General features: G+C 33.8%; 1 protein-coding gene across 1 annotated transcript; it reads left to right on the top strand.

Moving 5' to 3' along the window:
- The first annotated feature begins 282 nt into the window (after positions 1–282).
- LOC104108089 (uncharacterized) lies at positions 283–8,631 on the top strand. Its single transcript, XM_009617066.4, has 13 exons — positions 283–436; positions 565–626; positions 1,628–1,696; positions 2,538–2,613; positions 2,733–2,803; positions 3,361–3,462; positions 5,248–5,337; positions 5,595–5,669; positions 5,923–5,955; positions 6,139–6,216; positions 7,148–7,189; positions 7,856–7,968; positions 8,260–8,631. The coding sequence occupies exons 1-13, from the start codon at positions 382–384 to the stop codon at positions 8,279–8,281; spliced, it is 888 nt and encodes a 295-aa protein (XP_009615361.1). The 5' UTR covers positions 283–381; the 3' UTR covers positions 8,282–8,631.
- Positions 8,632–15,603: the final 6,972 nt, after the last annotated feature.

A 15,603-nucleotide genomic window follows, 5' to 3' on the forward strand; every position in this document is an offset into this window, starting at 1 on the left:
TTAACCACAATACAAATTATATATGGTAATTTTATTCCTTTAATATATATAGAGAAGAGATATATAGATAATCAGCCTCTGCTTGTAAAAATTATAACTCAAAAAAATTAAATCTTTAAAAAATTAAAAACTCCAAAAATAGAACGAGACAAAAAAGGGAAGAAGTAAAACATTAACGTGCAATTATTTAAATAAAAAAAACATTAACGTGCCACACGGTTGACGTGGACGAATTCACACAAGTCGCGAAAGGGTAATATAGGCATATAAATACCAGATATAGCTCCATATTCACACTTTTTTGCATTTGAACTCCGAAATCACTCGCCGGAGAGTCATAAAAAGACCGAGGATTTGTTGATCACCGGACCATCGCCGGCCATGGCTATGCAAGCTGGAGTAGGCTTAACTAAGATCGTATTTATCGTCGGAGCTGGTATATACACACACACACACACTCTTGTTCTTCGGCTATTTGTTTTTTGTTGAGACTTTTGCTAATTTTGTTTGTGATTGATTTTAGTAATTTGATCTGATAATATATGTGTGTTGTGTGCATATTAGGGTATACAGGTACTTTGCTTTTCAAAAACGGTAAATTATCTGATGTGATAGGCGAGCTTCAGGTTAGTTCCGATTTGCTTTGTGTTATTAAATTCTGTTAAGAGATTGTACATGTATATATTGTTGTTTGTGCGAGTGCGCACTTGTATGTGTGTGTGTGTGCAGGGGGCGGAGCTAGCCCTGTTTGGTTGCTCCTAGTAGCTTTGGTCCAAACCTTGTCTTAAGAAATTTATTGAATATGTATAAATTCATTGAAATTGTATCCATCATTTTATTTCTTTTTAACAATGCTCTGTCTTTGCTTTTATTGAACCCCACTTGTGGGATTACACTGGATTTTTTGTTGTTGTTGTTGTATGTATAAATTATTAGTTTAGAACCCAGTAATATAGAAGTACTAGTATCCCAAATCCCTAAGTTTCAAATCCTGGTTCCGCCTCTGTGTGTGTTGTGTGTTCAATGAGCTTGGACCGGGTAATTGAAATCGAAATCAACTATCGCCAAGGGTTATAGTTCTTTAATCGCGTAATGGCTCAATTTATATTCTAGTAATACCAATTTTTAAACAGACAGTTGAATAAGAGTGAAAACCAAGGCAAGTTATTTAGTATGCATGTGAAAGTTAGAGGTGCCTTAGTCAACTAGTGAGTATGAGCTTTTTTGTGAACGATAATGCAATGAATGATCTCATTGGGATCACTAATGCTGATGGGTAAAATGCTTCAACCACATAGTGATTTAATTTCTGTTCCATTAATTCCCATCTCAAAGTAGATGGTTTCAATGAGAGTGAAAACAAAACTAGATGAAGCTATAGTATGCCTTTGAAAGTTAGCGGTGCCACAGTCAACTAATGATCATGAGCTACTTAATTAACTAAAACTGCAATGATGGAATAAGTTTTGAAGGTTGGGTTGCATACTATGGTGTTATTTGAATAAAGGTCTGAGGAGTCCTGTGACAAATTGTAACAAGGGTGGATTTATTTGTCAATTTGCAAACCATTTCTTAATTGTTTTCACGTGTGATGAGCTTAAGCGTTTCTTCTCAACGTTTCTGGCAGAATTTGGTAAGAAGTTATGAAAAATCAGGGGAGTCAGATGGTGGAGAATCGGATGTCATTGCTGCACAGGTACCCAGATAATAATTAGCTTAAATTAAGAAGGCTTGGTCTTGTCAAGATTGCTTATGTTCTACTAAGTAAGTAGTAATATACTTTTTAGATGATCAATCAATCTGTGATCTGTTCTATCAATGTAGAATCAACCATCAGAGAATACATTCTCATTTCTATATTTCAATTTTCTTTTAGTAGAATGACAGGATCACTTTGCAATGTAGTTTCTATGAGAACTTTGGTAATCGGCAATAATTTGGTTATTTTCTGCACTTTTGCCTCTCATGATTGTGTAAGTGTAGTTTTACCAGTGATATCTAAAGTGTTTTTGGAGTTGCCTTTGCTTATCATCTTTGGGGAGGGGTCAATAACATTTGTTGTCTAATTTGGGTCTTTGCCTCTCCCTCTGGAAGGTGATGGTGCACACAGTATCTAGACATTGTTGCTTAGGCATGAGATGTAGTTTTGTAATTTGTTATGGTGTTACGGTACAGATAAGTTTACCGTAAATTTATGTAAAATGTGCTGAAAAGAAATACCAGTGTTTAAGATCCCTTATTCATGGGTCAAGAAACGATAAGCTAGTGGTGAGGGGCAGGATGATGATTGTCTGCATGTCATCGTCCCAGCCACCTCTGCTATGGGATCTTTTCGGTCAATGTATAGATGAGATTTGAAATCCACAGTGAATCTTCTTTTCAGAAATAGATTATGAAGTTGTTTCCCCTAGTCCACTTGGCAAAAGAAAAAAGTTATCACCTGTTGTCCTGCTATTGTGTATAGACCAACTATATATGGGCTTGTAATTTATTACATGGTAACATGATTCAAATTGATTTTTTTGTTGCTTTGACAGGTTCGTAGGTTGGCAATGGAGGTTCGGCAGTTGGCTTCGGCACGACCAATTACTGTTCTAAATGGAAGTTCTAGCGGTATCTCTACCATCCTCTAACTGATGCCTTCTCATGCTAGATTTTGTCTATCTTGCCTTTGACTTGGAAGAAGTTGCTTTATATTAAATGATTTTCCCTAATCCCATTTACCCTGGCAGGTAATTGGACATCTCTGATAGTGCCAGCTGCTGCAGTGGGTGCCTTAGGTTATGGATACATGTGGTGGAAGGTGAAATAACCTCTAGATTGTTTATTTATTAATTCTCCATCTCAAAGGAGATTGTCACTAGCCTGATGATTACTACATGGAGGTTTGAATAATATCGCATTGAAATACAATATATTTTTAGACTTAATTAAGTGCGAGAATCAGTGTTCTTTACTTGATAAAAAAAAGTGAAAGATTTAGAAAGTATGTAAAACATCAATTTCCGGGTATTTCTTTTGATTCTTTTGGTATGAGTTCATTAAGTCCAGGGTTCAAGTTTCTTTTTCTCAAAAGCAGGAAGGGTTCAAGAAAATTTGATTAGATTTTAAATATGCTTCAAGTAAGTTGGGGCATGGGGAGCGATATGCTTGTTTTTGTATGTATTCAGTAAGCTGGAGTCAGGTTTATCTTAGATAACAAGCCTTGTAGGAAGAAGTAAGTGAATAAAAGATAAGAGACAGAAGCAGGAGACACCAAATTTCTGCCTAACTTTTAATATTTCATGAAATGCTTGCCTTCGCTCATCGTCTCTAATTTTATTCCATTTTCTTCCCCTCTTTCTTTTGTAATACTTGCAGGGTCTGTCATTCTCGGACCTTATGTATGTAACGAAAAAGAACATGGCAACTGCTGTGTCAAATCTGACAAAACATCTGGAGCATGTCTCAGATGCTCTTGCTGTGAGTATCTATCTTATACACCTATGGTTTGTTTATGAGTTTTTTCTCTGCATTCTTGGCAGATCCAAGCCTTGCCATGTATTCAACTTTTAACTTGATGCTTGATAGATGCTATTTATGTCTAAATAGCGTACTGTTACTGCTTTACCGAAACCCTTAGGGGTCGTTTGGTTGGAAAGAAGTTATCCCAGGATTAATTATCTCGGCATTAGTTATCCCGTGATTAATTATTCCACCTTTCCATGGGGATAAAAAAACACTACAATACCGGGATAACTAATCCCGGGATTAATTATACCGCAATTTTTTCTCAACCAAACATGGGATAAACTCTTCTTAAATTTAGTCCCGGGATTAATTATTCCTTATCTCTCATACCAAACGAGCCCTTACTTCCCCAGGACTCTTGATGTTGGCCAGAAAACCTCTTTCCCAAATTCAATTGGTGTGTTTGTGTTTTTCTGAATTTAAATGACTTCGGGTGGAGGAGGTGGAGAGGAGGGGGAGCAAGCCCCAGTGTTATCAAAGGCGCAAAGCACAAAAAATCGTTAAGGTCAACAGGGGTTTTAAGCGTAAAGCGCAAATAAAGTGTGGGCTTTAATGAAGAAAGGCGCATATGAAGAAAAAATGCAAATATGTATATGTAGTCTAAGACTTATAATTGTAAGCCTGAATAACAAATATATAGACAAAAAAATTGGAAATTTCTTTTATGATTAAGTAAAATATCAATTGTTTAGTGTTTGAAGGGGAGCTTTGGCGTAACTGGTAACCTAGCTGGATTGATGTGCCCTACATCTCAACTTAAATGTTTGACCTGTCAATTTCAGGTCTAATTACTGAAACTTAACCTTTCAATTCTTTGGCATTTAAATCAGATCATAGGTAGAGTACACATAGTTATATTGGAGATTATTGGACTGGCCTATCCGGGTTTGCACATGCGTTGTTTGTTAGTTGCTGCTTCTCTGCATCATGGCAATATGTGATACTTGTACCTGCTTCTAGGAACCCCCTTTCTGCAAGATTTTTGAATCTCCAGGGAGTGATTAATTTCAGCTGTCATGGTTGGGCTTCAATTGATAATATAAATTATGGACAAATTAGCTTAGTTTCACACTGTCGGAATACACGGGGTTTGTTGTTGTTGTTATTGCTGTGTAGCTTAGTATGGACAAACTTGCAGTACGAAGTTCTTGCTTACAGATGCTGTCACTGTAGCTTATTCTGATTAGTTGGAATTTGTTGTGAGAGAGAGTACGTAGCAGCTGTCTGCAGGAAACAGTAAGTTCAAGGCTACGAAGTGGGCAATGAAATTTTAGTACGGTCAATGTGAAGATTATTCCAACTATACACAGGTGTAAGTTTCTTAAGCTGATTTGGGTCATCAAGTCTATGGTCCTCTTCAAGGGTGATGTGCGTTTGAGTGTACGGATGATGTATCTCTTTTATTCTTGACTTGTTTCTAAGAGCCAGGCGACGATTTTATTTACAAGAAAGGGGGCTAAAATTGAGGGAAGCCTCATATTCATGCTAGTATCAGTTGGTTATTAAGGATCCTGCTACTTTTCCGCATCTTGTGAAACCGATAGAGATTTACTTTTGATAAATGTATGTCAGAAATTACATAGCTTCTTCCAGGCTACAACTTTGACATATTTCAAATGAATAAATTGTATTGGCATTCAGAGTTGTTTCTAAATGTTATAGATGTGCGTTTGTACTTATGTATAATGTATTGATAATTCAATCATTTCATATTGTTCTTTTTTGTCCTTTAATCAGGCCACAAAGAAGCATTTGACACAGCGAATTGAGAACGTGGATGGGAAATTGGATGAGCAAATGGAGATGTCAAAACTATTAAGGAATGAGGTGCAAATCTACTCACCTCAATTGTTGTCTTTAGTTGTTTATGAGACTTGTCATCTGATTTCATGGCCCGCGCTCCATTATTTTATTTATATGTTTCTCCTATAGTGGAAATGTCAAATCCCTGCCTTCCATTGTATATGAGAATAAGAGAATCATATTGCTAGTTTGCCTTTTCAAAGTTAAAAATCACAAAATCTGCTGCTATAACGACAAATATGGAGTGTTGGTATGATTAGGTTTTCCTTGTTCTGGAACAGGTTAATGGTGTGCGTGGTGATCTATCCAAGATTGACTGTGATTTGGATGAATTAAAAGGGTTGGTTTATGGTCTGGTGAGTTCTGCTTTCTGGCATAGCGTGATTGCAAGGTTTTTTTTTTTTTTTTTTTTTTTTTTTTAAATTTATGCGGAGTACAAGCCTTTCACATGGGAGGAGAGACAGTGGAAAAGTAACTGTCTGTTCCGGTCACTTGGTCACTCTGCGCGTCTATATTAACATATATTTACGTGTGTATTACATAAATAATATCTGTCACCTAATGTTATGTCCACTAAACCTTTTGTCTCAAATCTATCTGGAATTGTAGGATGGCAAGTTACTATCCTTGGAAGGCAAGCAGGTAAGAAAAAAAAACTCCATTTCAGCTTTTAGGCTACTAACTCTGTTTTATTATAATTAGCCCAGAAAATGGAAAAGAAACAAGGTCTGAAGTATGGTTTCTGGAGCTTCTTATGAATGCCTACTTTCCAAGGTGTCATAATAGATATTTAGTACTAAGAACTGCACTTACTGTTGATAACAGAACCTTACAAATGCTGGTGTCATGTACCTGTGCGATTTTATCAGTGGGAAAAGGGTGAAGATGCCTGAAACACTGCAGGTTCGTAGAATTCTTGATGAGAATAACTTTTTTCACTAAAATGATGCTTCCTCAGCTTTATGCTTTAACAGATAGACTTCTTATGCTTCTATTTCACTCCCTGCATTGGATAGAATGGGGGAGAGTGTGGGTATGTCTAGTGAAGCAGAATAGGATTAAGGATCCTTATTCTTAAAGCAAACCAGATTTAGACAAAGCTGGTTGTTGACTGGAAACTTATTCTCCGAAAATGATAGGATTTGCTTGAAGTTTTTTGTATTAGAAGTGCAGAGAAATGCTCTTAGGAAATTTATACTGTGATCTAAAGAACCACAGAATTGGATGTTTGTCGTTATAATTCTAATTTTGGTCCTGGAGTGAAGGTGGGATAGATGGAAATTTTGCATTATATAGACCAAAAACTATTTATCGCTTCGCGAAAGTTGAATCAGCATTGAGATTTTGATATATGAGATGTTTTATGGGAAATCATTGGGAGAGCAAAGAACAAAAGATAGTGGAAATAGTACAGTTTTTTATAGACATGTAAAAAAGGAAATATCTTTGGTTGATCTGGAAGCTTCTTTTAAAATGGAAATTGCAAGTAATTATTGAAAGTAGGATCTCTAGTTGAAGATTCAGCAATTATTTCTTTTTGCTGCGGTGCAGTGAACAAGATAATGCAACTCACTCTACAAGGAAATGATGAAAGTGTTATTCCCCAGACTGGGGCTTCTTTTTTTTTGGGGGGGGGGGGTGGGGGGGGTGGGGGGGCCCTTACCCCTGAGAGTTTGGAATTGTAAAAGTTTTCTTGGTATTTCAATTCCTAGGTATTTTATACTCTATGAGCGTACCTTCCTTGTCCTTTTTTAAGTGATATGACACTTTGATTGTTTACCATTATTAGATGTTGGTTATCAATAACTTTTCTAATCTTAACTTCCTGCTGCAGGAACAACTTAAAACCGTGGGCAACTCTATTCCTAGTCTAATGGTACTTTCGCTAACTTGGATTTACTAGATGTATTTTTCCAAGTATCTTTCTTGGTATTTGCCATTTTCATGCACTTGCTGTGATTTTGCGTTTATATTTCAATTTTCATGAATGTTAAATGGTATTCGTCTCTTATTCGGAGGAAGGAGTCCATTAAGAAACGTTCCTTGCAAGTGGAAAATGGAATGGAAAGCTTTTGTTTAAAATTTATCATAACTTTCTTAACATTTTATGAAAGATATTCATTTCCTATTCCATCAACTGCATGGACTACTCCTGGGTGCTGGTACCCATGTTGATTTCTTGGATATGTGTGAAACCAAAAACATTCCTTTAATTGGAATAGACTCTTCAGCACAAGGCTATTACTTTCTCTACATAGATTGTTTTATTGCAGATGCATTATATGTGCCTTTCATCATTTTTGTGAGTAGAAATAACAAGTTTTGCAAATTTGAAGCAGTGTGGATATGGTTGAACCTTTATGATTTCAGATTGAAAAGGATTGATTTCCACGTGCATGGTTTATATGTCGTGTTACTGCCCATTGTCCATCACCTATTAGTATTCTATGGTTTATATTTCTTCTCACTTCATATGGTTTCGATTAAAATCAGTAACCTGTATAATGTCTCTTGCTTTTGACTTCACATAATCTTGTTACAGGGCCTTAAAGAGCTTGCTGACTCCTCACCGCAAGCAATGAACAGCATATTTATTACAGAAATTGTGCAAGATGGTACTGATAAGTTGTTAGAGCCACCTAGGCCCCTATTGAGGTATTTATTTTCAGTTTCAGAATTCTTTCTTCCTAAGTTTAACGCCCCATCCCCACCATTCTCTCTTTTCCTTGAGTTGATGGTGTAGCCGCAATTTTAACATCCTTTTTTAGCACTTCCCTTTTGCTCTTCACAAAATCTGCCCAGATATGGGGGCATTCACGCTCTATTTCTTATTCTTTTGGAGGGGTGGTTGGGGAGTTACCTATATAGGTGAAGATGCTTATATATCCTCTATCCCGCAATAATCTTCACTTTTTCTGATCATCTTTTTGTTTATGGATTTAACAGGACGGCCTCTATCAGGTGCTGAATGACGGTCACTTGGATTGCTTTTGGGTTATATTATACAGAGTTGACCATAGCTGGTTTTCACCAGTATACTTAATGAATGTATTCAAATCTCAAGATTTGTACATGCTGAGATAAGTACATGCTACTAAGGGGAGGTTTGGTAGGAGGTATTAGAAAAAATAATACAAGCATTAGCTTTATGCATTACTAATACCTTGTTTGGTATATTTTTTCAACTGTGTATAACTAATACAGTATTAGTTATACATCATACTGGGTATTATCCTATGTATAAGTAATGCATAGAAAACCATGGCATTAGTAATACCAAGGCTACTAATGCATGCATTAGGTTGGTTAAAGACAAAATTATCCTTAAAGTCCCTTGAAGCTTGAGAATATGGAGGGCATTTTTGTAAACAATTATTTTTCTTAAAAATTATGCAATGCATTATAATTTTAATACACCACACCAAACAATAGATAAGAAATAATATTTGCATGACTAATGTTTGCATTACTAATCGCACTATTCTTATACACCCTACCAAACGACCCCTAAGTGGTAGAATACAACAATATTACATTGTTCATATTTCACTATCTAATTCTCTGGAGATCTTAACTATTGTTTCTTCACAACAGGATTCTATTTTCTTTAGGTATTTTTGTAGAGATTTTTATCTTAGTTTGATATGCATACCTCGTCATGTACCTTTCTTTTTACGCTATTTGTTGGGCTAAAGCGTCACCGGTGGGAATTCATTGGGTTTATTGTTGTTGTTGGGCTGAAGGTTCCTCGAATTTTATGATTGTTGCTTCTCGTTAGTGTGCCGTTGAGGCATATTTTCTTGTCCTTTTATGGACTCATCGACTTGCCCTAAGGTTGAAAATAAAATGTCTGATTAAATACTAGTACTTTGTCTCAATTTATAACATACTTTTTTTTTAGTTTAGAGTAACCGCAACTGAGAAAAAATAAGTCACAGTATAATCTAAATAACATATTGCCAAAGCAATTAAAAAGAATTCCAACATTTAAAGCAAAAACGACAATTGATGTATCAACTAATTCATGTATCCTCCAAACAATACTTGAGGTAACTTCAAGAAAGAGCGACGTAGTTTGCCTATGATGATTTATTCCTCTTTTGTCCTTAAAATCCAAGTAACCCCCAAAGTAAAGGATTCTCTCACATTTAAAAATTAGCGGAAAGCCCAACATTGCAATTTCAAACTGTTAGGAAAGAAGAATATTCTAATATTATAGTAATATTTTAACTGGTATTTTCATAGAATAACCCTGTAAGTAATTTTAATTTTTAATCAATATTCTCAAGTATTAAGGGAAATTTTCAAAATATTTAACTGCTTAGCTATTAAATATCTACTACTTGAATATCCTTAACGAGTCAACTTTCTCGAGATTGAACACTATATACCATCCAATTCAATAATTTTAACTAAACTTTTAGATATAGTTATTATATTTAAATTTCGTGTATGATATTAAAAAAATTATAAATAATAAGTGAGTGTAAGAAATATTTTTCGACGAAATATTAACACAAGTTTCCATCATTTCTTATTTTCACGAGATAGTCAAATCAGTTTCAAACGGTAGTAATGCAAATAGACATATCACTTGCAACTCAAGAAGTAACTAAATTGAAATGTTGTAAATTGTGGTTTTTTCCATAATATATATTCTAGTGATTTGGTCCATTATTTAGGGTAAATAACAAATATAAATTAAATTAATAACTAAATTAGTAATTAGCTTAAATGTTAGTATTTAAAAATAAATAAACTCATGACAATATAAGGGTTAATAGGTTAGAAATAATGTCATAAAAGTTAAATTAGAAACTAATTTTAAAGTTACAAAATTAATGTAAAATTTTACAATAAATTTTATTTACATAATATTACTTTTATTAGAAAAAAAAGGTATGTACATTCCTTTGTATTGAAAGAGCTGGCGCCTAAATAATTGTACTACTATTTGAAAGCATTACAAGCTACTTAAATTGCAAAACGTTATAGTTATGTATTTACTTTCTTTCATGAATTTATAATGTTTAAAGTTTAAGATGAATATAAACATTAATTATTAACTTGTTGACAAAAGCTGAACTTAAACCTAGCATATATTTATACGTAAAAATTATTCTTTATTTAATGAATTTTTTCTGCTATATTCTTTTATTTAGTGGATTTATTCTGCTATATTTTTATTTATTTAGTGAATTTATTATGTTACGTTTGAACTTGTCAATTTTATTTATTCAAAATTAATTATTGATTTAACATATTTGCTATTCAAACTCAGCAATTAGTTATCTATTAGGTCCTAATTGCATAAAATTTATATATTTAATTATATTCAAAATCAATTTTCTTTTCAATTGCTGTGCTTGAAATAAATGAGCTGCCAAATATACTTGATTTAGAAAATCTAAGATTTGGTTGAAGTATTTGTGTTATGTATTTATGTGCTTATAAACATATGCAACTTTCAAGGAATAGTGGTCTTACAATTTGTACTTTGCATATGTGGAGAAGTCTTGGGTAAATATGTGTTCAAATGGGTCCCACATTTAGATACTATGCATCTGTCGAAAATTCCCCAAAATTTCTTTTGTTCACTAAATTGTGGGTCCCACGTTTTTTAAATATGCATTTGTGGAGAAAAAAGTAGGCTTTGAAAATGCCTCAAAAGTTCCCTTTATTTACTAAATTGTGTGATGGCAATTAATGTAATAATATCGAAAATAGGGGTAAATATATAACCTGTTTCTACCGTGCTTGGAGATTGATATTTTTATTCAACTTTAAATTGTTGTACATAATGAACTGAAAACTTCTCTATTTATAGAAGAAAAGAAGCAGTTGCGAGGCTTTTCAGGAAGCAGCTGCAAGGCTTTTCTTTAGCTGCTTGTAAGCTGTCTGCATGAGCTGCTTGAAACCTGCCTGTTTAATAAGAAGCTGCTACAAATCATTTCATTGAGCTGCTTGCAACCTTCCTGCATCAGCTGCTTGTAGATAAATTTCAATAGAGTACTAAATGGATAATCTTCTTCAGGAAGATTATCTATAGTGGGGTAATAAATGGACATCCACAATAATTATTTTCATAACACACCCCCCCTCCCTCCGGATGTTCATTAAAAGGTATTGTGCCTCGTTAAAACCTTACTAGGAAAAATCCAGTGGGAAAATCCTAGTGAAGGAAAAAGAGTATACATATTTAGTAATACGCATTTCTAGCTGCCTCATTAAAAACCTTATAAGGAAAACCCTATGGGAAAAAACCTTAGTAAGGAAAAAAGAGTACATCGTGTATTTTACTCCCCCTGATGAAAACTTTGTTTCAAATATTTGAGTCTCCGCATTCCAATCTTGTATACCATCTTTTCAAAAGTTGAAGTTGGCAAAGATTTAGTGAATAAATCTGTCGGATTGTCACTTGAATGGATTTGTTGCACATCAATATCACTATTTTTCTGAAGATCGTGTGTGTAGAATAATTTTGGTAAAATGTGCTTCGTTCTATCTCCTTTTATAAATCCTCCCTTCAATTGGGCTATGCATGCAACATTATCTTCGTATAAAATTATGGGTCTTTTATCACATTCCAACCCATATTTTTCTCGAATAAAATGAATCACTAATCTCAACCATATGCATTCCCTACTTGCTTCATGAATAACTATTATCTCAGCATGATTTGAAGAAGTAGCAGCAATAGATTGTTTTGTGAAGCGTCATGATATGACAATACCTCCACATATAAACACATACCCGATTTGAGATCGAACTTTATGGGGATCGGATAAATAACCTGCATCTGCATAACCAATATGATATGCGCCACCTTTGTTAGCATTAGCAAGATACATAAGTGCACCAATTGCACTGAGATAGAGTATTTCAGGACCAAGGAGTTCCCCATCCTCTTCTGGAGGTCAGAACGGATCCTTATTCACTTCAAGTGATCGAACACCCATTTGGTGTACTTAATTGGTGCACTTTGTCCATGTAAAAGTATTTTAAGATATTTTCTGTATAGATAGATTGATGGATAAAGATTCCGTCTGCTAAATATTCAATTTGCAGACTAAGACAAAGTTTTTCCCTTTGGAGCTCTTTTGGAGTTCCTGTGAGATTTATATCATTAACATAAACATCACGTATAACAAACTTTGATGTTGTTTTCTTTGTAAAAATGCATGGACAAATGCCATCATTTATATAACCTTCATTCATCAATTTAGTGAGGCGATTATACCATATGCGCCCTGATTGTTTTAATTCATACAAAGATTTTTGTAATTTGGTTGAGTACATTTCTCGAGACTTTGAATTATATGCTTCAAGCATTTTAAATCCTTCAGGGATCTTCATTTTGACTTAATCAAATGAGTCATAGAGGTTATGACTTGCATTTAGATGGCATGACATCTTCAGGTGTCTGGACTACAGGTCCGATCCTCACAATCATTTATAATATTGTGTACTATATTGTATCAAATATATCGCCGACGATCATTTTGTATCGGTTCCTAAGCAACATAACTTATTGAGATCTCATCACTTTTTTTATTTTCAGGTACCTGAACTTCTTCTGGAGTTTCATAAAATGTTATGTCGTGGGCTCTTCTAGAGCTCATTTCCTCCTCATTGTGATCATTTGCTCCCATCCTTTTCAAGGATTGTTACTTTTTGAACCGATCGATTTACTACGCTTCATGCGTGCAGTAAACTTTACCCTTCAGGGATTTTAATTTTAATAGGAGCATTTGCAGCTGAAATATGGTATATAATTTTGGATCAACAAATACTTCTGGCATTTGACTTGAATTATCTTCTAGGCGAGGATCATATTAATGATAATTCGATTTATATAGCATATTTTTTAGCTGTTTATTTCATCCCCCAAATGTTAGAAAAACTAACTCATATATCCAATCTTCTTTGGAAAATATATCTTTGTGCATTGTAGTAGAAAAATTAATCATATACCACACATCAAAAGTTATTAGATAATAAAAATATTTGGTTTCTGATCCTAAACCAATTGAGAGGGGAGGACTTATCATATTTTGTTGGTCTGATGCATACAAGTGCTGTTGTATGTAATTTAAAAAATCTTAGACCAATACATGAGACTTTGTTCTCATAAGCAATAGTTTAGCCATTAATATGAGGTATTTAATGCTAAACTAGCTTGGATACAAACCAGCATCATCAAGATGAACTATCTTGATTTCATAATCTGAAAATTATGCTCTTAATTGAGAAAGACAATTTCAAATGTCAAACTACAGGTTGACAATAAACATACATGTAACCATCTTATATATGCATCTATAAGTGGTTCACATGACAGGTGAATGGGCCCATATTCACCTTTTATATATTTCAGAATTCGGGGATTTTAGTCCCACTTTAGTTGGTATAATCAAGTTATTATGAGAACAAGCAACACAAGAGAATTCTTGAAGAATCTTCTAGTTCTTCAGTATATGCTTATCTGAATTCTCAAATAGCTCATTTAAAAATAGCAAATGAAAACTTCAAGTTTATCATGGCATGTGTTATCTCTAAGTAAACTTCCGATTTACTATGGCATAAACTTTTGCATCAGTAAACTTCTAATTTACTGTGACTACTTTTGTATTAGTAAATTTTTGATTTACTGTAGCTGTTTTTGCATTAGTAAACTTCTGGTATACTGTGATACATGATATAGTACAAATTTGAAGAATAAGACGGGTAACTTCTCACATACATATTTACCCCATATGATTGTGGAAACATGAAGATTTTCAATCTTTTAATCATTTGTAGTCTCAATATGATAGCCATTTGTATTAGTAAACTTCGATTTATCATAACATATGTTTTGACCACAATAATGACAAATAAGCTCTTCGGGAGCCTTCCATTTATTGTCCACAATCAAATATTATTCAGACACTACTTGTGTCATGTGTCTTCTAGACAAACTGTTAGCTCTTCGGGAGCTTTTGTTGTACTACCAAATATTGCCCAGACACTTCTGGTGTCATGGGAGAAAATTATAATCAAATGAACAATATAAAGCTAATTCTAAATTTATAAATGACGAAAATTAAGAATTTTAATATTCCTACCACTAACTTTGTGACAAATATTTCATTCAAGGAGAAATATCATTATCATCTGAATATTTTGTATCAATACGGCAATCACATAGTCATTGCATCTTTTAAGGAAAGATACACGAGTTGTTATTTCGTTCGGGGAACTCAATAACTAACCATAATATATTAATGTGGTTGTAGTAGAAATCATTCTACAAGAATACTTTTGCCTTAGAATGATACTTAATAAAAATATCCAAGATGTTTTACGTACAACAAGTACGTGCGGCAATGATCTTTATGCCACAAAAATAATATTTATATCCTCTATTATTCTACCTCTTCAGGAGGTGAGTTGTGGTATTTCTTCATTCACTACAGGAATTAAAATATATTTCAAAAATAACTTTGAAAAGCTCATTATTTTATTTACGCACAGAAAGACACAGTTTCATAATATTTTCCTGCTTCGGGAGAAAATTTTAATTGTGTTACTTCTTCAGGAGCAAATTGAAATACGAAAAATTGAGTATATATTCTCTCAATCATATTACCTCTTCTGGAGGTGAATTATAATATATTTACATCAAGAGCACGTTCATATTTACGACTTTATTAATATTATCACATTCACTTCAGGGAATGGATTAATATTTATCAAAAATTCTCATTCTTCAGGAAATCGAATATAATTATCCGAACGCGCATTAATAACATCAATTGTGATGCTTCAACCTCTTTTAAAATATTTACTACTTCAGGAGCAAATCGAGGCGTGCATGTAATATAGAGAATATTTCTCTAGCTTATCTTTAATTGTAACCATAGAAAGCCTAAATTATCACTTCTGATGGTCATAGGCATATACCATTTCTGATGGTTAATAAAATTTAGTTACAATGAGATATACGAAACATAACCACTTCTGGTGGTTGTATATTTCTTGCAAACTCTGCTGGAGTTTAAATGGATCTAACAATGTTATCCACTTTGTAATCCTTTATTAAGATAATTAGGATGAAAACAAATACCAAAATAGGTACTGTATACGTAACATATAACCAAGCAAACGATGATAATGATATTAAAATATAAGCAAAAGGCTCAAATTAAATTACACAAATTTGGCCACACCAGATGTAAATGATTTCTATATCACTACTGCCAAGACGAAAATCTCACCACCTCAAGGATATAATCTGCCTTATGATAC

Source organism: Nicotiana tomentosiformis, chromosome 12, assembly GCF_000390325.3.
Source record: "Nicotiana tomentosiformis chromosome 12, ASM39032v3, whole genome shotgun sequence".
Taxonomy (NCBI): domain Eukaryota; kingdom Viridiplantae; phylum Streptophyta; class Magnoliopsida; order Solanales; family Solanaceae; genus Nicotiana; species Nicotiana tomentosiformis.